The sequence below is a fragment of the Rana temporaria genome, chromosome 10 (assembly GCF_905171775.1).
Source record: "Rana temporaria chromosome 10, aRanTem1.1, whole genome shotgun sequence".
In the NCBI taxonomy this organism is placed as follows: Eukaryota; Metazoa; Chordata; class Amphibia; order Anura; family Ranidae; genus Rana; species Rana temporaria.
This window is the reverse complement of record NC_053498.1, coordinates 52,526,007-52,551,201: the sequence shown is the minus strand read 5'-3', so window position 1 is coordinate 52,551,201 and position 25,195 is coordinate 52,526,007. Positions and strand designations below refer to the sequence as shown.

Here is a 25,195-nt window from a genome sequence, read left to right as displayed (position 1 = left end):
GGGCACTGTGATATAAAGGGGAGAGTAATTCTTACAGTGCAGGCCCCTTTATATTACAGTGCAGGGTGGGTTGCAACACTCCGCAAACCACCCGCCTTTCTTACACGACGCCACCCCCCACCTGTACGGTTTAGGAGATATTCCCCTCGCAATGCGCCGCTGACTGCAGCGGCGCATCGGGGATCTTCGGCTAAAGGCCTGGCAACCATAGGACCTTGCCGGACAGAAGTCTCCCGCACGCATGCGGACAGAAGTCTCCAGCGCTGCGATTGGCTGGAGCGGCGATAACCGAAAGACACGCCGAGGCAAGATGACATCTCCCTCGGCGTGGACCAGGTAAGTTCCCCTAACCTCTTTCCAAGGCAAGTATTTCATAATGAGCTAGTATGCAGTGCAAGTCACCATGAAATTGGAAAAGGTAGTGCAGTAAGCTTTTTCAAAGTGGCTGCCACATGAGTTGCGGCAATTTGAACAGTTCCCCAGCCCGCAATGGGGTGCGACTTGTCATGCAATTTGGAACGGTCAAATCGCATGACAAGTCGCACCGTGTGAACGAGGTCCAACAGAGAACACCGGAGCTTGATTTGGCTGCGCAGCATGCGCGTGTACTGAGCACCTAAGTGCTTCTGTGTGGGGGTAACCCAGAAGAACTTTCTTCCCCTCATGGAGGCCGGCAACTCATTTACTTGCTCAGCAGATGCACTTCAGCTGAGCGTTAAGAGTGGCCGACACACCCCTTTCCTGACAAGCACCCAATCGGTGTGCGTCACACTGCAAGGTCATTCCCCTCCTTTCTAGTCCCCGAGTGCTGTGTTAGAGACAGGCAGGGAGGGGAGTAGGAGTAAAACAATGTTAAAAAAAACAATAAAAAAAAAAAAAGTTTAAGTCGCCATAAAGCCTTTCAATTTTAAAAGCCCCAGATATTTCTAAAAGCACCTCCGCCTAATTAAAAAATAAATAAAAAACACACACACACACACACACAATCAACCTTTCATATTTTCCATCCTGGCAATGACATTTCAAGTTTTTTTTTGTTTTTTTGTTTTTTTTTAAAGGGGGGGGGGGGGGGAACATTCATCCATTAAAAATCCCTAGTGATGAACCGTCTCATTCAGTAGTATTATACCTGAATAAGACATCTAATTTTTTATTAAAATGATAAAATAAAAGCCATAAATTATGTTTAGGTAAATTATGCTTTATGTAAAACCGGTATGGTTTTGGTTAAAATAATTAAAAAGAGATAGAGATATATAATCAGGTAGATTGGGACCCTGATTTAGTCCCTAGGATAAGTCGTTTTTCACAAAACTTTACACACCCCTGCAACACAGTCTTGGTAGAATCCAACCATAAAAATATTTTGAGACAGTATCTGTACCGACCAGAATAGTTAAGATGCATCCAACAGTGTCTCCAAATTGTTTCAGACTGACAATGTGGACAACCTGGCACTATGTACCATGTCCCAAGGTTTCTAGGTTTTGGATAAGACTATAATCTTATTTAGTCGGTGACAGAAATCAATATTCCCAGATCCCCTTTTTTCAGAAGTTAGACTGACACACCTAAATGGCCTAAAAGGCTCATCCAGTATATATTCTTAGCAGCTAGAATTGCAACAGCGAGATGTTGAAAACAGACTGTTGTATATGGACTATTTTAAACAAACTGAATTGGATTATGGTGAACAAAATCAGCGGATTGTGGGTGCAATGTCAGGCTACTGCAGACTCTTCCTTCAGCTCGCTTACTGTACAGTCTTTTAGCTGGAGAAATGGTCAATGGACTACGAGTGGGGTGATGATGGAACCTGTATTCCATTGAGAACTACAAGTCTGTTTTCTGCAGTGAGAGACAAGACTTTCAGTAGTTTTTCATTCAGTTTCACAAAGGAGATTGGCTACAAGAGATTCCTTCTCTGTTTGAGAATGAAATTTGCTTAGCAATGCGTAATATTAAACCCTAAATATGGGCGCAACATGTTAAAAGGGTGGAATCATCTTAATATAATGGGTTACCTTTTGCCAAATGTCTTCAAACTGCTCAACACCTTCTGAAACCTTCTTCAAACACCGATCAATCTCACCTTAGAGGAAACACAAAAATACATTTTAAAAAATGGACGCCAGCATGGAACCTCTAATCCAGTGGTCATCAACCTTGGGGGCCGGGACCCCCTCGGGGGTCAAATGACAATTTTCCAGGGGTCACCAAATCCTGGGCTGTTCCTGAAGCCTGCAGCACTCATCCTTTTCACAGCCATCCAGCAGGGCTGTCCCTGGAGCCTGTGGCCGCCCAGCTGGGCTGCTCCTGGAGCCCTTGCTCGCCCATTCAGTTCAGGGCATGGCTGTGGGGCAGAGACTAGAGGTCAGCTGACTGGTGAGAAATGTGAAGTGGTAAGGGCTGGAGGAGACCCTATCTCCTGATTTCGGCATAGGTGTCACTGCTGCGAGACACCACAGAGCTGAAGACACATTGAGTAACACTACCTGTGATTAGAGTTGCCATTTCAAGTCCCCACTACACTTCTCAGATCAGCAGATGATCTTGATCAAGAGCATCTAAGCTGGCTGATCAGAACCCCCCCCCCCCCTCCCCAAGGAGTAAGAAGGAATAAAATACATGGAAGGGAGAGGAAAAGAGGGGGAGGAACAAAGAAAAAAAAGGGAGAGAAAGAATAAGAGAAAGAACAGGAAAGATGACTAGAGAGGGATGGGGGGGGGGGGGGGGCAAGAAATTAAGATAGAGAGATAAAAGTGAAAGAAAGGAGAACAGAGTGGTACATCCTAAAATGTACCATAAGGGGTTTTAATACCGTTCGAGTATAAGAGCCTTAGGGATCCCTAAATGTCCGTGGGCTAGGGGTGCAAATTACTTGTCTGGCCTTAGGTGCTGAAAACCCACGCTACAAAAACAAATTCTACTGTTAGGGGTCCCCACAACGTGGGAAATTTTATCAAGGGGTCACGGCACTAGAAAGGTTGAGAACCACTGCTCTAATCCCATCAAACTTATGCAACAAGCTTAAAAGTAATTTACAAAATCATATTAACACAACCAGATACAAGTACACCTGCCTTAGAAGTAACCTATAAAACACCTAATATTCTGTAGAGTTAAAGCTGGAGTTTTAGTTTAGTTATATTTGTTGTAACGTTTTTGTTTTGTTTTTGCGCAGCTCGAGGGACATGTCTTACCTGTAAACGAAGCCAGTACCATGTCTGGCTGCTGCATAATGTAGAAATCTCCCAACCAATGCTGGGTCCTCCCTACAGCAGTGATCTTCCAGTACTGCTGGGGTTAAAAGCCGATTTGATTGTCAAAGAATTGCATTTTTGCCTGTCCCTTTTGCCGCCTACTCTTCATAGAATTTGTACCATTCTTTTCCAGAATGCAAAGTGTTCTGTGATTGGAGAATGCTTTGCATTCTGGTAAAGAACAGCACTGGTTTTATAAAATGGACTGCTTCAGGGAGGCCAACATTACTTATGCAAAAGCAAAAATGGTTGGGTGACTAATGGATGATCGTGCAAGACCTGGGTCGCAGAGTCAGGCGTTTGTCCAGGGAAAGAAAGACTCTGACAGGGCTGAATCCGTAATTAGGCCCAGATACTCCAAATGATTTTAATCCAGTGCAGATTTCTTGAGATTTGGACATTGACTGACAGTCTGGATTGATCGTTCTTTAGCAAGATTTCATCCAAGTAATCCCACGACTGGTATGCCCTAAGAGTGAAGAAGTGTTGGGACCAGTTCCATGGACAGGCCAAAGCGAAAAACGCACAAACTAGAAATGTTGCATGCCTACAAAAACCCACAAGTAGCGATGTGGTGGGAATAACAGGGGAGTGAAAATAGGCATTCTTGATATCCACTCCAGAAATGTCCCCACTTGAAGGGAGGCCATTCATCTATTGAGGATTCCTGAGCAAAGGCTTCACCTTCTTTCAAAAGGAACTTCCTTCAACTCTTTCTCCACCCACAAAAAGGGGAAGAGGGGGAAGGAAAGTGCCATGCATTAACACCAATGCAAAAAGCAACTAAAAACACGTTTTTACAAACACTTTTTCTGGCAGTAGTAGTGGCTTTGCAACTCTTATTTTTTTTAACTCCCTGTGGCCTAACAAACCAGGACAGTAGTTAACTAGTTGCCGACCAGCCACCGCAGTTATACGCGAGATCACGTAGGTATACGTCGCGCGCCCCCTTCCCATCCCCCCCCCCCCCCCCCCCCCGCCGTTTCCGATGATCAGATTAGTTTTAGAACTGATCAATCTCCAGGCCAATAAAATCTGGCCTGGACCTGGTGATCACTCCTAGCCAATGGTTTTCTTCCCCTGTCTCTGTAAGTGTAAACATTGACAGGGGAAGTGATGTTCTCTCCCTCGTGTCGGTCTTTTCGTTCCAGACCGAGAGGGAGAGAACATCTAAACGCGGGATGCACAACACTACACTAACACCAGGTCACGTAGGCACACAATTTACTCCCCTAATTAACCCCTTCACTGCCTGTCACTGTCACCCAGTACAGCAATTAGATTTTTTTTTGATCGCTGTACTAGTGTCATTAGTGACTAAAATAAAAAAGTGTTAGGGTAATTAGTCTTAGGTCCCAATAAGTCTAGGGACCCCCCCCCCCCCCCAAAGGTTTAACCCCTTGATTACCCAGTCACCAGTGATCACAGTATAAGTGTCACGGGTGATGCAGTTTAGCTAGTTTATTTTTTATAGCGTCAAGGCACCAGCCATATTTTTCCAAATAAAGGTTTAACCCCCCGATCGCCCAGCGGGTGATCAATGTTTGGTTTTAGTGCCAGATAGGGTCTGCGTCACCCCAGGCAGCGTCAGATTAGTGCCAGTAGCGCCAACACCCACGCACACACAATACGCCTCTCTTAGTGGTATAGTATCTGAACGGATCGATACCCGATCTGATCTATACTAGCGTCCCCTGCAGTTTAGGGTTCCCAAAAACGCATTGTTAGCGGGATCAGCTCAGATACCTGCTAGCACCTGTGTTAAGCCCCTTCGCCCAGCTCACCCAAGTGCAGTATCGATCGATCACTGTCACAAAACACAAAAACACATAACTGCAGCGTTCGCAGAGTCAGGCCTGATCTCTGCGATCGCTAACAGTTTTTTGGTAGCGTCTGACTCAGTCCCTGACAGGTCAGGTGCTTTTTTACCTTTAAATCTTACCAGTGTACCCCTACATTTAGAGCCCAAAATGGCAAAGCGAAGGTACACTAGTGAAGAGGCCTACACGTTTCTGAGCCTGACAGATAGTGAAGAGGAGGTCACGCATCTGTCAGATTCTGGCTCAGAATACGATCCTGTAGACAGTGGCTCCCTGACAGATAGCTCTGACGACGGAGTTGTGGTCCCTGCTAGAATCAGGCGTACCAGACCCCGATCTTCTGCTGTCGCTGAGGTGCAAGAACCGCAGGGCTCTCGTATGGAGCAGAGAAGCACTAGCGCCGCTATTCCTTCTAGTGAACTGGCAAGCACCAGCGGCCTTGTACATCCAGCACTGCAGTTTCATGTGGCGAGTCCCATAAGTGCAGTTCAAGCTGGCGAGGTGGCAAGCACAAGTAGTGTCTCGCTGCCACTAAGAAGAAGACAAAGACAGGCCCGTCGTGCCCTTCCTGCTGCATTCGCCAATCCTGATTGGGTGCCCACCACTGCAGCACCCGTACTTCCTCCATTCACTGGCCAACCCGGAATTCAGGTGGAAACAATTGATTTTACGTCACTTGATTTTCATTCCCTGTTTTTCACAGAAGATCTCTATAGATCTATTGTGGACCAAAGCAATTTGTATGCTGGTTAATACATTGCGGCTAATCCCCAGCTGTCCCTTGCCAGAGATTGGAAACCAATTACGGTTTCCGAATTGAAGATCTTTTTGGGCCTATCCCTCCTCATGGGCATTACTAAAAGAGTGAGCTGCGGTTATATTGGCCCACTCACCCAATTCACTATATGCCCATTTTCTCTGCCTCCATGGCCAGGACACGATACGAGCAGATCTTGCGGTTCATGCATTTCAGTGACAATGAACTCTGTCGTCCTCGGGGAGACCCTGGATACGATCGGCAACTACTTCAACAAACGCTTTGCAGCCTTGTATAATCCCCATCAAGTTGTCTGCGTTGATGAGTCCCTGATTAAGTTTTCTGGTCTTTCAAGCAGTACCTTCCCAGCAAACGTGCCAGATACGGGTCAAGATGTAAAAGGTCTGACAGGGCAACAGGCTATACATCTAGCTTATTGGTTTACGAGGGAAAAGAAAGCCACGTAGAGCCGGAGAACTGCCTAGATTACATAGGGAGCGCTGGTAAGATAGTGTGGGAATGGGTGTCACCCTTATTCGGAAAGGGGTACCACTTGTAGAATCCTGTCTTAGTCGGGGAGAGAGAGCCTGCTCACACACACACACCTGTCCCCCCCCCCCCCCCCCCCTGCTCTCGTGCAAAGGCAAACGCAAGCGTCAGTCTGGCATCATATGTAAACAGCAAGTATACCATGCATGTGAGGCCTCACCGCAAATGTCAGATCGAGGGCAGTATTTTAGCAGTAGACCTACTCTGTAAATCTAATGTGGTAACCAGTAAAGGCTTTCAAAAATGTATGTGGTTTGTCGCCACTGTGCATTTGTGCGCAATTTTAAAGCATGTCTTGTTTGGTATCTATGTACTCGGCCAAAGATCATCTTTTTTATTTCATCAAACATTATAGTGTGTTTTAGTGCATTAAAATAAAAAAAAATATGTATTTTTGCCGTTTGAAAAATCGCTGCGCAAATACTACGTGGAAAAAAAAATGCAACACCCACATTTTAATCTGTAGGGCCTTTGCTTTAAAATATATAATGTTTGGGGGTTCAACGCAATTTTCTTGCAAAAAACAAAATATGTCTTCATGTAAACAAAAAGTGTCTGAAAGGGCTTTGTCTTAAAGTGGTTAGAAGAGTGGGTGATGTGCGATATAAGCTTCAAAATGTTGTGCATAAGATGCCAGGACAATTCAAAACCCCCCCAAATGACCCCATTTTGGAAGGTAGACACCCCAAGCTATTTTCTGAGAGGCATGTTGAGTCAATGGAATATTTTATATTTTGACACAAAATGCGGGAAAGAGAATTTTATTTTTTTGCACAAAGTTGTCACTAAATGATATATTGCTCAAACACGCCATGGGCATATGTGGAATTACACCCCATAATACATTCTGTTGCTTCTCCTGTGTACGGGGATACCACATGTGAGACTTTTTGGGAGCCTAGCCGCGTACGGGACCCCAAAAACCAATCACCGCCTTCAGGCTTTCCAAGGGTGTAAATTTTTGATTTCACTCCTCACTGCCTATCACAGTTTCGGAGGCCATGGAATGGCCAGATGGCACCAAACCCCCCCAAATGACCCCATTTTGGAAAGTAGACACCCCAAGCTATTTGCTGAGAGGTATGGTGAGTATTTTGCAGATCTTGCTTTATGTCACAAAGATTTGAAAAATAAATTTTTCTTAATTTTCAAAAATAAAATGAGAGCTGTAAAATATTCAGCATGCCTCCCAGCAAATAGCTTGGGGTGTCTACTTTCCAAAATAGGGTCATTTGGGGGGTTTTGTGGCATCTTGGTATTTTATGGCCTTCAAAACGGATAGGTAGTGAGGAGTGAAATCAAAAATTTATGCCCTTAGAAATCTTGAAGGCGGTGCTTGGATTTCGGGGTCCCGTACGCGGCTAGGCTCCCAAAAAGTCCCACACATGTGGCATCCCTGTACTCAGGAGAAGCAGCAGAATGTATTTTGGGGTGTAATTCCACAAATGCCAATGGCATGTGTGAGCAATATATCATTTAGTGACAACTTTGTGCAAAAAAAAAAATTGTCATATTCCCGCAACTTGTGGCAAAATATAAAATATTACATGGACTCAAAATGCCTCTCAGCAAATAGCTTGGGGTGTCTACTTTCCAAAATGGGGTCATTTGGGGGGGGGGGGGTTGTGCTATTTGGGCATTGTATGGCCTTCCAAACTGTCATAGGTAGTGAGGAGTGAAATCAAGATTTCTTAGGGGGCAAATTTTTGAAGGCGGTGCTTGGTTTTTGGGGCCCCGTACGCGGCTAGGCTCCCAAAAAGTCCCACACATGTGGTATCCCCGTACTCAGGAGAAGCAGCAGAATGCATTTTGGGGTGTAATTCCACATATAACCATGGCATGTGTGAGCAATATATCATTTAGTTACAACTTTTTGTAATTTTTTTTTTTTTTTTTTTTTTTCATTATTCAATCACTTGGTACAAAACATTTTTAATATTCAGTGGGCTCAACATGTCACTCAGCAATTTCCTTGGGGTGTCTATTCTCCAAAATGGGGTCATTTGGGGGGGTTTTGTACTGCCCTGCCATTTTAGCACCTCAAGAAATGAGATAGGCAGTCTTAAACTAAAAGCTGTGTAAATTCCAGAAAATGTACCCTAGTTTGTAGACGCTATAACTTTTGCGCAAATAAATATACGCTTAGACATTTTTTTTTACTAAAGACATGTGGCTGAATACATGTTGGCCTAAATGTATGACTAAAATTGAGTTTGTTTGATTTTTCTTATAACTAAAAAGTAGAAAATCTTTTTTTTTTCCAAATTTTTGGTCTTTTTCCGTTTATAATCGCAAAAATTTAAAAATCGCAAAGGCAATCAAATACCATCAAAAGAAAGCTCTATTTGTGGGGGGAAAAGACGCAAATTTTGTTTGCGTACAACATTGTATGACTGCGCAATTACCAGTTAAAGCAGCGCAGTGCCAAATTGTAAAAACACCTCTGGTCTTTAGGCTGACAAATGGTCTTTCTCCCTGGTGTGGAGTGTCGTGCTCCCCCCCTCCCGTGAAGGGGGAGGGAGCGAGCAGGAGAGTCAGGACGCCCACTAACAAACAGCTCATTTCTCTATCTGCAATGTAGAGAGCGTCCTGACTCTCCTGCTAGCCCCCTCAAGGGGAGGGGGGTGAGCACGACACTCCACACCAGGGAGAAAGCCTTGCATTACTGTGTGGAGTTACAGACAGAAGAACAGGAAGTGAGGATTTCTCAGAAGAAATACGGACATTTAAAAGCAAAATCGAAGGATGAGGTAAGTGAAGGAGGACTGCACTAAGGTAAAGGAAGCTATTTAGGGAATTTTTTTTTTACCTTTACGTCCTTGTTCAGGAAGCTGGAATCACCCACGGTGTAAACAAAGACACAATCAGGTGAGCATGAAATTATCCTCCACCGATCAACACGCCGGGCCTCTTACCAAACAAGATGGACCACTGGATTACAGGTGGTCAAACAAGCATATGTCCACAGTGCCACAAAACCATTTAAATTGGATCATAGATGGCTGGGTCTTTTAGTCTCAAATGGAAGATTATAGGTGCATACATAAAATACAAGAAAGGCAACTCCTCATGGTGTAGTAAGGTAGAGATGCAGAAATTAGTTAAAACTGATCCCAAGGAGTCCCGCATGCGAGTGTATCCCTTGACACAAAGTTGTCCAACTTTTTGTTGAACCTGGACGCCAATAGATCCAAGTCCGGGGTGCCCCATTTTTGGCAAATGGCTAAAAAATGTCGGGATGGAAAGACCATTCTCCCGGGAACAATTGTTGGCGGCTCAAGAAATCCGCCTGCCAATTCTCTACCCCTGGAATGAAGACTGCAAATAGGCAAGGTACATGCTTCTCTGCCCAAGCCAGAATACGGTTCATTTCCCTCTGGGCTGCGTGACTTCTGGTGCCTCCTTGGTGATTGATGTATGCCACTGCTGTGGCATTGTCATATTGTATCCTGAAAGTCCAGACCATTAGGGTCAGACGCGCTGCCCAAATCTCTAGAATGTTGATGGGAAAGTCTTTTTCAGACTCTGACCACTTCCCCTGGACAGTGGTCTCCTCCAGAACCGCTCCCCAGCCCAAGAGGCTGGCATCCACCAGCTGAGACTCTGGCACACCCTTGGGGCCAGATACATTGGGTAATCCAAGGCTTGAAATATTCTTGTTCCAAGCAGATAGAATATGGTTTTGCAACAGTCTTGAATGAAACTGGGCATGGGGAACCGCTTCAAATGAAGCCACCATCTTCCCTAAAAACCTCATGCAAAGGCAAATGGAAGGATCCTTCTTTGCCTTGACCAAATCTCATAGCCCTGACTTTTGTCTGAGGCAAAAATACTTTCTTGGGCTGCATCTATAACCAGACCCAAGTACTCCAGCCTCCTTACTGGCCATAAAGCCTGACTTCTCTAGGTTAAGAATCCAACACGAGTAATCAAAGTACTTGACCGCGTTGGACACACACTGGTCAAGCCGTGCAACCGACTGATCAGCAGCATGTCGTCTAGGTATGCCAATTATTGCTATACCCTGGCCCCTTAGTCTCGCTAGTACCAGGGCCAGAACTTTTTCAAACACCTGGGGCACAGTGACTAACCCGAGAGGCTGAAATATTGGAAGTGGCTACTATGCCTGAGAGCCTAAATGACTCAGACTGGCCAGTTGCTTAAGGTCCTTCAGGGGAGGATAGCACTGTGCAGGACTAGGATCCTCAGACCCCCGACCACGGCGCCCTTGCGCTCCTCTCCCTTCTGTATTTTTCCCCACCTCTCCTTTAGGAAGACATAGTCCAAAGCACAAAAGGCAGTTGTACTTACAATTAGAGCTGCACGATTAATCGCGGAGAGAATCGCGATCTCGATTCACCCCACCCGCGCGCGATCTCCAGGCTGGATGACCCGCGATTTTCTTCTCTCACGACCAGCATGGAACGCAAATGGCGCAGATATCGGAACCGACGTCAGCAGCCTGCACCGCTGGATGGATGCCTGGGCTTCTCTCACAGTTCTGTACAACTGTAGTGTGTATCCATGCGCCACCCAATGGTTGACGGCGGTACTGCTTCTGATGTATAAAAAACAGACCAGTGATATGCCTATAATGTTGAAGACCATAACTTCTATGAAAAAAAGCAAAATCAAAGTTTCATTCTGCTTTTTTGATAGGAGTCATATGGTCTTTAACATTATAGACATATCACTGGTGTTTTTTATATATTCATATTTTCAGATAAATCACAGGTTTATTTATTTATTGGGGGGGGGGGGGGGGGTTCTGGCATTCAGTTTTTGAGAATCGTCATCTTTAGTCTAAGCAAAAGATTCTCATTTTGACCAGAAACGTGCAGCTCTACTTACAATGTGCATCTACTGCCGAGCTACAGTCCAGCAAAGGAAATATGCCACCATCACTGCTCATCCTGATGTTGAGTAGATGTGCCTTTAAAAAAGCCTGTAACCTACACCCATACAGTGCTTACGAGTCCTTGTATGCTCCCGGAATGTGACCCTTCATCAGCCACCAGACTCTTTGCAGAGTAAAAAAAAGCCTCGCGCCTGCGCCGTGTATTACGTGAACGTTCAATTCAACATGCACAACGGCCATGCCAAGCCCCTTGCGTCCTAGGATAGCCTTTTTAAACTGTGCTATTCCCACGAGCGAACAGGATGCCCCAGGGGGGGAGGGGTTGTATCACCAGGGAAATGTTGTGCGCTGAGTTTTAGAGGTGGCAAACCCCAAGCCCTTTCAGCAGCCATGACAGAGCAAGAGAAAGGGGGCAACGCTGTTCCACAGGAGCGCTGCCAGACACTGAGCACACAGCAGGGGAAGCATGGTAATGTTAAACACCAGGTATGTTACAATCATACCCTCTAGTGGTATGAAATAGGCAAGACATCGTTTACTCAGAAGTACATAAGTGAAACGTATATGTTCCTCAGGATCTTCTTTGACTTACAATTCCCACCACAGGATACTGCTGGAAAACACAGCCAGACCCAAATCTTCACCCATCACAGCAGGCCATGTCATGACAGACCTTCAAGGACTGGGTCCCCCTTGCATACTGCGGTCCACAACCTTGGACCTGACCAACACCCTTGAAACCCTGGAGGTACTTCTTGTATGGGAGGGGTTATATAGAGGGGGACTTTTAGTCTTTGTGTACCAGTGTCTATTCACCTATAGGTGGCGTATAACCCACATAGTAATTACTATGGCTGCTCTGTGTCCCGTGATGTACGATAAAGAAAAAACGGTTGCCGACCCCCATTAGCAGACTGTGGTCTCTAACCTGCTGAGGGCGGCAGGGGACCACATTTCTGATAATAAAAAAAACACACACACACACACACACACACACACACACACACACACCATCCTTCAGTTTTGTACCTTCTTCAGGGAATTTATATAGCCATTCTGAGAAACAGGGAACTGAGGTGATTCCCTCTGAACTCCAGAAGTTATCATTGCCCTCATTGACACCGAAGGAGATAGAGACTAAAGGCCCCCCCCAATATCCATACTAGAAGTAGAGCTTTCCATTTTGTCACTTTCTTCATCCAAACCCCTACACTCCCATTGTTTGGAACAAAATCCTTGTCCTCCACTATGTATTATGCCCACATAGTACTCATGCCCAAACCAGGCAAAGACCTGAATTGGTGTGCCTCCTTTGGCCAATAGCCCAGGGCTCGACAAATCCCGGGCGCCAGGTCGCCATGGCGACTAGAAATAGGGTCCTGGCGACTTGAATTGGAAGGGGGCAAAAAAAAAAAAAAAAAAAAAAAAAAAAATTTTTTTTTTTTTTTTTTTTTTTAGCTGGGGCCATCTGGTGGTGAGCCGTTGGTATTACAAGTTATTACCACCAAATGTGAGCTGGCGCCATCTGGTGGTGGCCGTTGGTATTACAAGTTAAGCATTACAAGTTAAACAGCAATTCTAATGTAATTTTTCACTATTTTCACTGCCATCTTCTTCCCTCTAATTAGAACCCCCAAACATTATATATATTTTTTATCCTAACACCCTAGAGAATAAAATGGCGATCGTTGCAATACTTTCTGTCACGCCGTATTTGCGCAGCGGTCTTAGAAGCGCACTTTTTTTGTGAAAAAATGACACTTTTTTTCATTAAAAAATTAAGACAACAGTAAAGTTATCCCCATTTTTTTTTTAGAATTATAAAAGATAATGTTACGCCGAGTAAATTCATACCCAACATGTCACGCTTCAAAATTGCGCCCGCTCGTGGAATGCCGACAAACTTTTACCCTTTAAAATCTTCATAGGCGACAATTAAAAAAATCTACAGGTTGCATGTTTTGAGTTACAGAGCAGGTCTAGGGCTAGAATTATTGCTCTCGCTCTACCAATCGCAGCGATACCTCAGGTGTGGTTTGAACACCGTTTACATATGCGGAGGCTGCTCACGTATGTGTTCGCTTCTGCGCGCAAGCTCGTCGGGACGGGGGCGCGTTTTCTGGCTCCTAACTTTTTTACCTGGCTCCTAGATTCCAAGCAAATTTGTCAACCCCTGCAATAGCCCTTTTATATTATGACCTCAAAATTTTGACCAAGGTCCTTGCAGCCAGGCTAAGATTCTGCCTGCCTTAATTAACATAGACCAAATTGGTTTTATGCCAGCTAAGTCCACGGGAATCAACTTGAGTCAAGTACTTACACACCTGCAGCTCCCATCCTCCCTTTCTCGTGTATTGGTAGCTTTAGATATTGAGAAAGCCTTTGATACAGTGACCAGGAGTTGCATGCGATCGGTATTAGAGGCTTTCAGATTCCGGCCTACTTTTTGTAGATGAATCAATTTACTATATAAATCCCGGTAGAACAAATTAAGTTAGAAGGCGTGCTTTCTGAGCCCTTTGCAGTGGAGCGGGGGATGAGGCAGGGCTGTCCTCTCTCCCCGTTCAAATTTGCCCTGGTAATGGAGCCTGCCCTTAAACAATCCGATGTGGTTGAAGGCATAAAAGTTGGTTCTATAGTTGCAAAATTAGCCCTGTATGCCGATGATCTTGTGCTCTTCCTCAATGATCCTGATACTTCTCTCAGAGGTCCTAGATATCTTTTCCAGTTTTACAGTCTTGTCGTGGCTGAAAGATTAATTGGGAGAAGTCTCAAATTCTGCCTATAGACCTGCAGGCCGAACCTTTGCTCTCTTTGTCTTGGACCTCCTCCGTTTGTTATTTGGGCATTACTATTACCCCTAACATTTCTGACCATGTTAAATTGAACCTTTACCACCACCTGCTTCAGCTTAAATCCAAATTGACAGCTTGGGACAATCTTCCATTGTCTCTCATTGGTAGAATAAAAAATAAAAAAAAATAAAAAAAAAAACTTACAAAAGAAAAAATGCTTCCTTCTTTTTTGTAATTATATATATCAAGACATTCCTCAATTTGACACCATCGTTTCTTTCCTTTGGAGAGGTAGCCCCCCAGGTTAAAGCAAAACAATTCTTCAGAGAATTGGGCTGCCCAAATCTCCAAAAATATTTTTACGCAGCCTTACTTTTGCACGCTCACAATTGGGCGACGTCTGATAATTTAAACGCCTCAGTGGTACCTGCCGTCGTACGAATCATTGAGGAATGCATTAGAGCAGGGATATGCAATTAGCGGACCTCCAGATGTTGCAAAACTACAAATCCCATCATGCCTCTGCCTCTGGGTGTCATGCTCGTGGCTGTCAGAGTCTTGCTATGCCTCATGGGATTTGTAGTTCTGTAACAGCTGGAGGTCCGCTAATTGCATATCCCCGCATTAGAGGATACAAGGCTCCATTTCCTCTTACACCCTCCATGAAAGCTGTAATAATGGTCTAACAGACGCAGGTATGTAAACATCAAGAAGATTCCCATACTTGGTCTCCAGTCACCCCTCTGTGGCTTAACCCGATCCTCCCCGAGTTCCAACCCATCCCTGATCCAGCAATATGGGTGGCCCAGGGCAACAAAACATTAGACCAGATCTGTACAGATGGCAATTTGATGTCATTTGACACACTCAAGGTAAAAGTTTGGGCTTACCAACCGTCATTTCTTCAGAGATCTCCAACTTCGCCACACATTTTCTACCCAGTTTGGATCTCAACCAGTGCTTCTCCTTCAGTCCAACCTGGAATACTTGTTGTGGGATGTCCAATTGGCCAAACCAACATATATAAAGCGCTCAGACCACTTTGGTCTGGAGGGCCTGTTTTCTAAGTGGCAGGGAAACGGAGGACTGGGAAGACACTTGGAAATACACCTTCTTGCAATTGGTTAAAGTTAAAAAAGACCTAAAGTTTAAAAAAAAAAAAATTGTTCACCACGCCTGAAACCACAAACAGAGCAAAATCTATCCAGACCCTTCTTCATGCTGCTGGAAGTGTGGCTGTGGAGATGCAGATTTGTGCCACCTATCCCCAGATACAATTTTTATGGGAAGCTTTATAACCTCCCTTACTAAAACTCCCATTAGTGTTTTGCGCAAAGAAAGCTGCGATTCTAAAATGGAAACAACCCGAAGTGCCCTCTTTAAACTTTTTGAGGGCCTTGATTAATTCTGCTATCCCCCTATACAAAAGGGCATACCGTTTCAGAGGATGTTCAGCCAAACTTGACAATATATGGAATATTTAACTTTGAATCACAACGAACGCCACTCAATAATTACTATGATGCCAGTTGGCTTCAAGTTGTGCTAGAAAGCCTTCTAGGCATCTCCCTTATTATGCACCCTTCCGAATACTGTCCTATGAATGGTGGCTGTGGCATAGTTGACAGGTCACTCTAGTTATCTTGTTTTCTAGTGGATGAGAGCAGTATTACACTGCATTTTTTATTTTAGGTTTACAATGTTGTTTCGGAGCTAAGGTATGGTTAACACTAGTTAGACTATGTTGGTGTTATTTTTTTGAGCCGGGGGAATGGCCCAGAGACTCCGTTTTGTGAACCATCATACCAAAAAAAAAGTCACATGGCAAAATTTCATCTATACTAAAAATTGACGCATGCAAAAAAAAAAAAAAAATCTATTTTCATAAGTGGTACTATTAAGATTAGTTAATCTCAATTTAAATAAGCAAAAAAATAGGTTTAGCAATAAAAATCATGAATTGTATAAAAAGCATCGATATCCCAGTCAACAGGTAATACATAAGGGGTGTAGCTTTTTAAGAGATAAATTTATTTGGTCTCCAACGTTGATATCTCCCTTAAGTTTGTATCTCACTGGAGAAAGTTTGCGAAATTATCTATACCAACAAACAGGGTACCTGATGGATCCCTACTGACAACGTGCTTCCACAAAATGGCCTCCCCCACGAGGTTCTGGCCACAAGCTCTCAGTCACCTCTTATACCACTCATTACTCATTCACAGGTACCACAAAGCTTCTGCTACACGGCCTCCTTCAAGGCTCTTTGCCACAAGCTCTCAGTCGCCACTCATTACCCGCTTTCAGGCACCTGAGACAACTCTTGCACCAAATAGTATAAAAAATTCTCCTAGGACACTAGCAAAAAATGTAAGCATGCTGGTGATAGGAGCAGCCAACCTGTGCTGACCTACAATTCTGTTAGGCAGAGACCAATTCTCCAGTAGACAGCAGTATAACCTGAAAGCGGAGCTGCACGATCGTTAGAGACACAGCATTTTCCCGATTTAGTGCGAAGCGGTTTCTGCTCCCAGCAGACAAAAAAAAAAAAAAAAAACACACACACACACACACACACACACACACACACACACACAGGAAGCCTGCCAAGTTTAATCACAACATTGTGTAAGCAGAAATAAAGAGAAACATTGTAACAGTTGGTACTTTTAGATCAAAGAAATGAGCTTTGTCTATAAGGGCCCTTTCACACGTACGGACCGTATGTCCGCTTTTTCATCCATCCGTTTGCGGATGAAAAAGGGACATACATTGGTCCCTATGTGATTGCGGGTGTCAGCGGATGAACATCCGCTGACACCCGTAATCACCCGCCTCCGCAAAGATCCGATTTTGCAGACGGAAGAAACCCCTATTTTTTCTTCCGTCTGCGGATCGGATGAACACAGACACACGGTCCGTGTTCATCCGATCCCCCCATAGGGGAGAGCGGAGAAAAGACAGGGCGGTCCCTGCACAGTGTGTGGGGACCGCCCTGTCAGCCGCCGGCTCAGCGGGGATATACAGAGTGATCCCAGCTGAGCTTACGGACACACGGAGGCAGATCATTACTGATCCGCCCCGTGTGAAAGGGCCCTAAGGCCCCTTTCACACTACCGCGACTTTAAAGTCACACAATTTTACCGCGGTTTCAGGGCATCAAAGTTGGACCAAAGTAGTACATGGACTACTTTGAAGTCACACAGATATGAATGGTACCCAATGTAAATCGTGGGGTACGATAAATGAAGTCTGTTTAACCACTTAAAGACTAAACCATGTTGCTTACAAGTTAAAATCATCATTTTCTGCTAGAAAATTACTTAGAACCCCCAAACATGCTATATATATATATATATATATATATATCACACACACATATATAAACACACAGAGACCCTAGAGAATAAAATGGCGGTTGTTGCAATAATTTAGGTCACACTTTATTTGCGCAGCGGTCTTTCAAACGCAATTTTTTGGGAAAAGATACACTTTAATGAATTTTAAAAAAACACACTAAACCGTAAAGTTAAACCAATTTTTTTTGTAGAATGTGAAAGATGAGGTTACGCCACGAGAATCGCGATCTTTATTTCAAGCAAAAAAAGGATTCTCATTTTGGCCAGAATCGTGACAGTTCTGCCTGAAAAAGTAAAAAAAGACTTCCTGCGCCCTCAATGGACGAGAAAATCATAAGAAATGGTAGCCATAAATGACATTATAGACTTCCATAAACAAACTGTTCTTTACCAACATACCCTGTAGTTTTCTCTTGTCCGCCATCTTTCCTTCACTAGAGATGGCCTTTCTTCATACTTCACAAATCCAGAGGGCTGTGAATCAGGAAACAAACCCATCAATGTAACAAGCACTTACAAAAAACATTGAACTTCATATATTTACAGATAATGGTTATATTGTTCCAATAGTGTAAGCAATGCCCAAATTCATTTTAAAATAACCCTGTTATGTTGACAAAATATAACACATATGGCTTTGAAAAGAAACTACTTAAAAGGATCACTAAAGGAATTTTTTTTTTTAGCTAAATAGCTTCCTTTACCTTACTGCAGTACTGGTTTCATGTCCTTATTGTTCGTTTTTGCTTTGAAGTTGCTGTAATTCTGCTGTGATCTCCACACTTCCTGGTTGCCTGTTTCCTTATAACCACAGTACTGGGAGCTTTCCACTGTGGTCTAAGCTGTCATTACTGTGTGTCTAAAACTTAACAGAACCAATCGGATTCATTTTAAAAACAAAACACTGCCCTGGATTTGTTTGTTTTTGTTCTGTGTGTCTCTAGTTCACAGGAACATGAAACCAGTTTAAAAGTGAAACTAACCTGCAGGCACATTATAGGATTATCAATTTGTAATCATTTTTAAAAGGAATCAGTTAACTTTTATGTCTCTATACCCTGTAAACAGTCATTTCAGCAAAAAAAATTGTTTTCCCCTTTAGTGACCCTTTAATATTTACCTGTCCAACCACACTTGCCACCACTGCACTACATAATGGCAATATGCAGATTGCCAACGTTTCTACTGTGGTGTCCCGACGCACGCAGAGGGTTACCAGGCAGTTTGTGTCCGTGGCTGGGAAATTTACAGCCAGCATTATGCAGTGAATACAGAAAATGGAGGTAGGGGCAGCAAGAGAGTCAAGTATTAAGCAACTTATTTTGCAGGCAGCATTTTTGTGTGAGTGTTTACACCAGAGGGCTGCTTCAACTTTACCTGAGCAGCTATGACACCAAAAAAAAAAAAAACACAATGACCCTGTCGATACTACAGCTGCAAAGCTCTACTCGCTGCTGTACCTAAATCCACTATTAAATGGACAATTGGATGTTCAAAATGCTGCAGCCAGAATCCTGACTAGATCTGGTACAAGCGATCACATTTGCATAGACTTTAAGATCCTCTTGCTCCTCACCCTCGTAACCTTTGCGCTCCTGAAATTCTGGTCTTCAGTGTGCCCACTCTACTCACCTACACTCAATGGGAGACAGAGCCTTTCTCCCGCTATGCTCCAAAACTCTGGAATTCACTCCCAAAAGAACAAAACTCATTCAAATCAAAATCTTAAAAAAAAAAAAAAACACTTTTCTTTAGAGAAGTTAACATAATTGTCCTTTTTCCTTTGTTATCCTGTGTATTTATAAAGCGCTTTGAGAAGCTGCCTTTAACCAGTTCCCGACCTCCTCATGTACATTTACGTCAGCAGAATGGCACGGACAGGCACATCCACGTACCTGTACGTCCTCTGCTAGACGTGGGTGGGGGGTCCAATCGGGACACCCCCCGGTACATGCGGAGGTCGGGTCCGCTCGGGGAGCGATCCGGGACTACGGCGCGGCTATTTGTTTTTAGCCGCTCCGTCGCGATCGCTCCCCGGAGCTGAAGAACGGGGAGAGCCGTATGTAAACACGGCTTCCCCGTGCTTCACTATGGCGGCGCATCGATCGAGTGATCCCTTATATAGGGAAGACTCGATCGATGGTGTCAGTCCTACAGCCACACCCCCCTACACTAGTAAACACACACTAGGTGATCCCTAAATGTTACAGCGCCCCCTGTGTTTAACTCCCAAACTGCAACTGTCATTTTCACAATAAAGAATGCAATTTAAATGCATTTTTTGCTGTGAAAATGACAATGGTCCCAAAAATGTGTCAAAATTGTGCGAAGTGTTCGCCATAATGTCGCAGTCACGAAAAAAATCGCTGATCGCCGCCATTACTTGTAAAAAAAATAATAAAAATGCAAAAAAACTATCCCCTATTTGTAAACGCTATAAATTTTGCGCAAACCAACCGATAAACGATTATTGCGATTTTTTTTACCAAAAATAGGTAGAAGAATACGTATCGGCCTAAACTGAGGAAAAAAAAAAATTTTATATATGTTTTTGGGGGATATTTATTACAGCAAAAAGTAAAAAATATTGCATTTTTTTTTAAATTGTCGCTCTATTTTTGTTTATAGCGCAAAAAATAAAAACCGCAGAGGTGATCAAATACCACCAAAAAAAAGCTCTATTTGTGGGGAAAAAAGGACGCCAATTTTGTTTGGGAGCCACGTCGCACAACCGCGCAATTGTCTGTTAAAGCGACGCAGTCCCGAACTGTAAAAACCCCTTGGGTCTTTAGCCAGCATATTGGTCCGGGGCTTAAGTGGTTAAAATATGTACCATATAAAATAAAAGTTTATTAGAGTTGCGTAAACCTTTTTTTTTTGTAAGGAAAAAAAAAAAAAACACACACCATAGAATTTTAGAAATGTCTGAATGTATTAACCACATCAATACTGGGCACTTTCGCCTCCTTCCTTCCCAGACAAATTTTCAGCTTACAGCACTCTCACAGTTTCAATGACAATTGCGTGTCATGCAACGCTATACCCAAATGACTTTTTTTTGTCAATTTAGTTTAGAGTAAAGAGAAAACAGTAGACCAAATGACATTTTTATCATTTTGTTCACACAAATAGAGCTTTCTTTTGGTATTTATTCATGACTTCATCAATTTTAAAATAAATCCAATAAAATAAAACGTTGTCATAAATTTTAGGTCAAAATGTTTTCTGCTACATGTTTTTGGTAAAAAAAATAAAAAAACTTGTTAAGTATATAATTGGATTGTGTAAGGCTGGGTTCACACTGATACAACACAACATTCATACGACTTTCATCCTACTTTGCTCTGCGACATCTGTCCTACATTGGTCCTACATCCATCCGACTTGAATGAACAGGATACTACTTTGGTCCGACTTTGTGATAGTATGACTTGTCCTTTGACCAATCAAAACAATCCCAGTGTGAGATAAATTCTTTTTACTGCTGCTGTAATCACCATGTCGGATGTCCAAAGTCGGATGGTAAGGACAAGGAGCCTACTTTGATCCGACTTCAATGATATTCAGTGGGCTGAAGATCAAAGTCGGACCAAAGCAGTACAGAAAGCATTTTCAAAGTCGGACCAGTTAAGACGGCTCCCATAGGAAAACATTGATTTTCACACGTCATGCAACATGAGCCCCTAATGTCAGAGCATTGGACATAGCCGTCATGTGATCAGGAGGGCCAATCACAGATGCGCCGTATCCAGGTGACACAAGCACATCGGGATCGCACCACTGCACGTCCACTCTGAAATCTCACATGTAATTGAAGGTTACTGTTCACATTTGGGGGGGGGGGGGGAATTACACACATATACACACACACACACACACACACACACACACATATATATACAAACACCCTCCCTGCCTCCAGTTCTTTACCTTTCCTCTTGCTCAGCAGAAGCCGAGAACCGACCTGAGAGATCGACGATAATAGCCTAGGGAGAGAGAGAGAGAGAGAGAGAGAGAGAGAGAGAGAGACACACACACACACACACACAGGACAGACAGAGACACAGGACAGACAGAGACACACACACAGGACAGACAGAGACACACGGACAGACAGAGACACACAGGACAGACAGAGAGAGAGACACACACACACACACACACACAGGACAGACAGAGAGAGACACACACACACACACGACAGACAGAGAGAGACACACACACATAGGACAGACAGAGACACACACACACACACACACACACACACACACACACGAGAGAGAGAGAGAGAGACCACACACAGACAGAGAGAGACACAGAGAGACCATTTAGTTTTCTTTCAAAATAATCAAATGCTGATTTATGGTACATAGGCCAAGTAGGATAACTTGCTAAAACTATACCTACCTACTTAGCAGGCAGGATTACACACTTGAAGCTGCAAGAGAAAAAAAAAACAACAGTCATAAGCTAAAAAGGGTAATTTTGACATCAAATTTTTGGTAGAGAATATGTTTCAATTGCCTGATGTACAAAACGGCGCTCGAGCACCCTCCCTATTTTAAATAGTATCTCAGTCTGCCTTTCATAAACCCCTAAACATTAACATTCAGAGAAAGAAAGAAGAGAAAGGAAAAGAAAAAAAAAAAGTTAGATGACCAGGCTTCACTGCATTTTCACTGAATCTAGCAAATCCAGCTTACCGATTGGAGGATAGAGCACAAAAATAAATCAGTGAGCCGTTTACACTCTCAAATGACTGATATTCTCCACTGCAGTCTAACCACTTGCCCACTGGGCACTTATACCCCCTTCCTAACCAGACCAATATTCAGTACCCTCACATTTTGAATGACAATTACTCGTCATGCAACACAGTATCCATAGGATTTTTTCCCACACAAATAGAGCACTTTTGGTGGCATTTAATCACCACTGGGTTTATTTTTTGCGCTATAAAAAAATAAAACATCTTTGTTTCAGTTATAACATTTTGTAATTTTTCTTTATACATTTTTGGCCAACATATACTGCTACATATCGTTGTAAAAAAAAAAAAAAAATTATAATATATATATATATATATATATATATATATATATATATATATATAAATAAACACCAAAGTCAGCGGTAGAGCGCCACCATTTTTAGAAGCGCTTTACCGTCGTTTTTGCATCGCTATTGGGCCGCTAGCGGAGCGCTTTTAACCCACGCTAGTGGCCGAAAAAGGGTTAAAACCTGATTTCAATGGGCAGGGGCACTTTAGGAGCGGTCTATACACCGCTCCTACAGCGCCTCAAAGATGTGGCTAGCAGGAATTTCGAGCTTCCTGCCATGCGCACCACTCCAGTGTGAAAACCCTCGGCTTTTACACTGGAGTGAGAGAACAGGCTCTTTCAGGGTGCTTTGCAGGCGCTATTTTTAGCTCTATAGGGCCTGCAAAGCACCTTAGTGTGAAAGTAGCCCAAGAGAGTCTACACGCTATGGTGCCAATCACTGAAACTTAATCACACCTTATGCACTGATGGCTTATCTCATTTCTTGAGGCACTGAGGCCTCATGTACGCAGGGTGTTTTTACATCCGTTTTTAGCAGCGTCCGATGTTTTTTTTTGTGCAGCTTAAAAACACTTCTCCATGTTATTCTATGTGTCCATGCATACACAGGCTTTTAGGAGCTGTAAATGGCAAAGGTAAAAAAAAAAAAAACACACCACAGAGCCAGTGCGTTCTGAAGGACCGGCGTTAGAGCTGCAAAAACATCCAACGCTGGTAAAAGCTGCGTTAAGCCATGTCAAGTGTTTTTTTTTTAATTTTTCATTTCAAAATCAATAGGTTCCCATTGATTTCAATAGTAGTTGCACCACAATTCAGATCATAATGATCTGACTTGCGGTGCAGCTTGCGTGCCGAGGATCTTGAATGGGAACCTCAACGGCAAAAAAAATTGGGATGGGGTTCCGCCCAAAAACGATACCAGGCACTTATCTGAACACTCAGCCCGAAAGGTCAGGAAAGGGAGAATGAGCAAGCAAATGCCCCTCCTCCTCCTGGACCATACCACATGCCCTCAAAGCACACAAGGCCCATGTTCATGCCAAGGGCCTCCTCCTGACAACCCTGGCCAGTGGTAATCGGGGGGTCTGCGGGCAGGGGGGCTTCTCGGAATTTGGAAAACCACTTTAACAAGGGGGCCCTCCCAGATACTGGCTCCCCATCCTATGTGAATGAATATGGGGTACATTGTAACTAGGGTTGTCCCGATACCACTTTTTTTTAGGACTGAGTATGAGTACCGATACTTTTTTTCAAGTAGTCGCCGATACCGAATACCGATATTTTTCTTTAAATGTGTCCCCAAATGCAGCCATGTCCCCCCATATCCAGCAATGCCCCCCACATCCAGCAATGTCCCCCACATCCAGCAAAGTCCCCCACATGCAGCAAAGTCCCCCGTATCCAGCAAAGTCCCCCGTATCCAGCAAAGTCCCCCGTATCCAGCAAAGTCCCCCGTATCCAGCAAAGTCCCCCGTATCCAGCAAAGTCCCCCGTATCCAGCAAAGTCCCCCATATCCAGCAAGGTCTCCCCATATCCAGCAAGGTCTCCCCATGTGCAGCCATGTCCTGTCCCCCTTACCTTCATCGCGCCGCATCCCCGCTGCCGCCGACTGCTTAATACAGGCGGGGAACATTACAGCTGTAATGATTGGCGCCGCGCTGCGTATAGACACTCCCCCTTGCTCGAGATTGGACAGTTCACCTGAGCAAGGGGGAGTGTCTATACGCGGCGGGGCTGGAAAGACTACAGCTATTCAAATGAATGCTGTAATGTTCCCCGCCCGTATTAACCAAGCGGGGATGCGGCGGGATGCGTTGTAGCGGCAGGATGCGGCGGCGGCAGGGGGGGGGGGGGCGGCGTGTATTCTATTTTGGTATCGGGGGTATCTATTTTAGTATCCGTAACGGGACAACCCTAATTGTAACCCTACCCATTAACCCACCAAAAAAAGCGTCAAAAATAAAAACCAGTAAACAGGTTTTTGACAATGTAATTTATTAAAACCGCTCCAGCGTCTTCTCCTTCTGATTTTTTTTATTTATTTTTTAATCTTAAAAGGTATGCAACGTGTACATTAATAGTAATAGTAAGGCATCACAAATGTCAACCAACATCATATGTTAATGGGCAAACATTATGACAAGTCAAAAAGGTCTACGTATATTAATAAAATAACCGATAAAACGTTCCTGTACAGTGTTATGAGGGTGCAGGAGACTGTGGTTTAAAGACTCCACAACAGCTACAACCTGCAATTCAACCTGAATAAAAAGGGGGAACCACCAGACCAGGAAGAGGGTTAGTTTTAAAGGACCTATGTATACCAATAATAGAGATCACTAGGGGAAAAGTAAGACTCCCTACAGGGTAAAGAAAACGTAACCCCCATCAGCTGGTACCAAGCCATTGTAATATAGTAAGCTATGTTGAGACGGTGTGACCCTTATAGGGTGTGGCTCTCGATCCTGGGTTCCCAGGAGCAGTACCAAAGGATTATGCAAACCAAAGGAATTATGTCTGTAAGTGAAAAGGGAAGGGGTGGATGACACCAACGGTGTCTGTAGGGAATAAAGGGACAAGAGGGGACAGTAGGGGGGAAGAAAACAGGGGAGAGGGGGGTGAGAAGCTCTGGCGAGGTAGACGGTCCTAGGTATCCAATTTTCCTGAAGCGAGTTGGACTTGTATTCATCCGAAAACCGCAACAGGTTCCAATGAGTCCAGCGAGTGTTGTAA

General features: G+C 43.9%; 1 protein-coding gene across 1 annotated transcript in view; it reads right to left on the bottom strand.

Moving 5' to 3' along the window:
- CNOT3 (CCR4-NOT transcription complex subunit 3) overlaps positions 1 to 25,195 on the bottom strand; it is a 425,129-nt gene that overhangs the window by 335,812 nt on the left and 64,122 nt on the right. The window contains 4 exon segments of the mRNA XM_040327617.1: positions 2,025 to 2,092; positions 17,801 to 17,875; positions 21,332 to 21,387; positions 21,809 to 21,839. Coding sequence (XP_040183551.1) covers positions 2,025 to 2,092; positions 17,801 to 17,825 — 93 coding nt within the window. The 5' untranslated portion in view covers positions 17,826 to 17,875; positions 21,332 to 21,387; positions 21,809 to 21,839.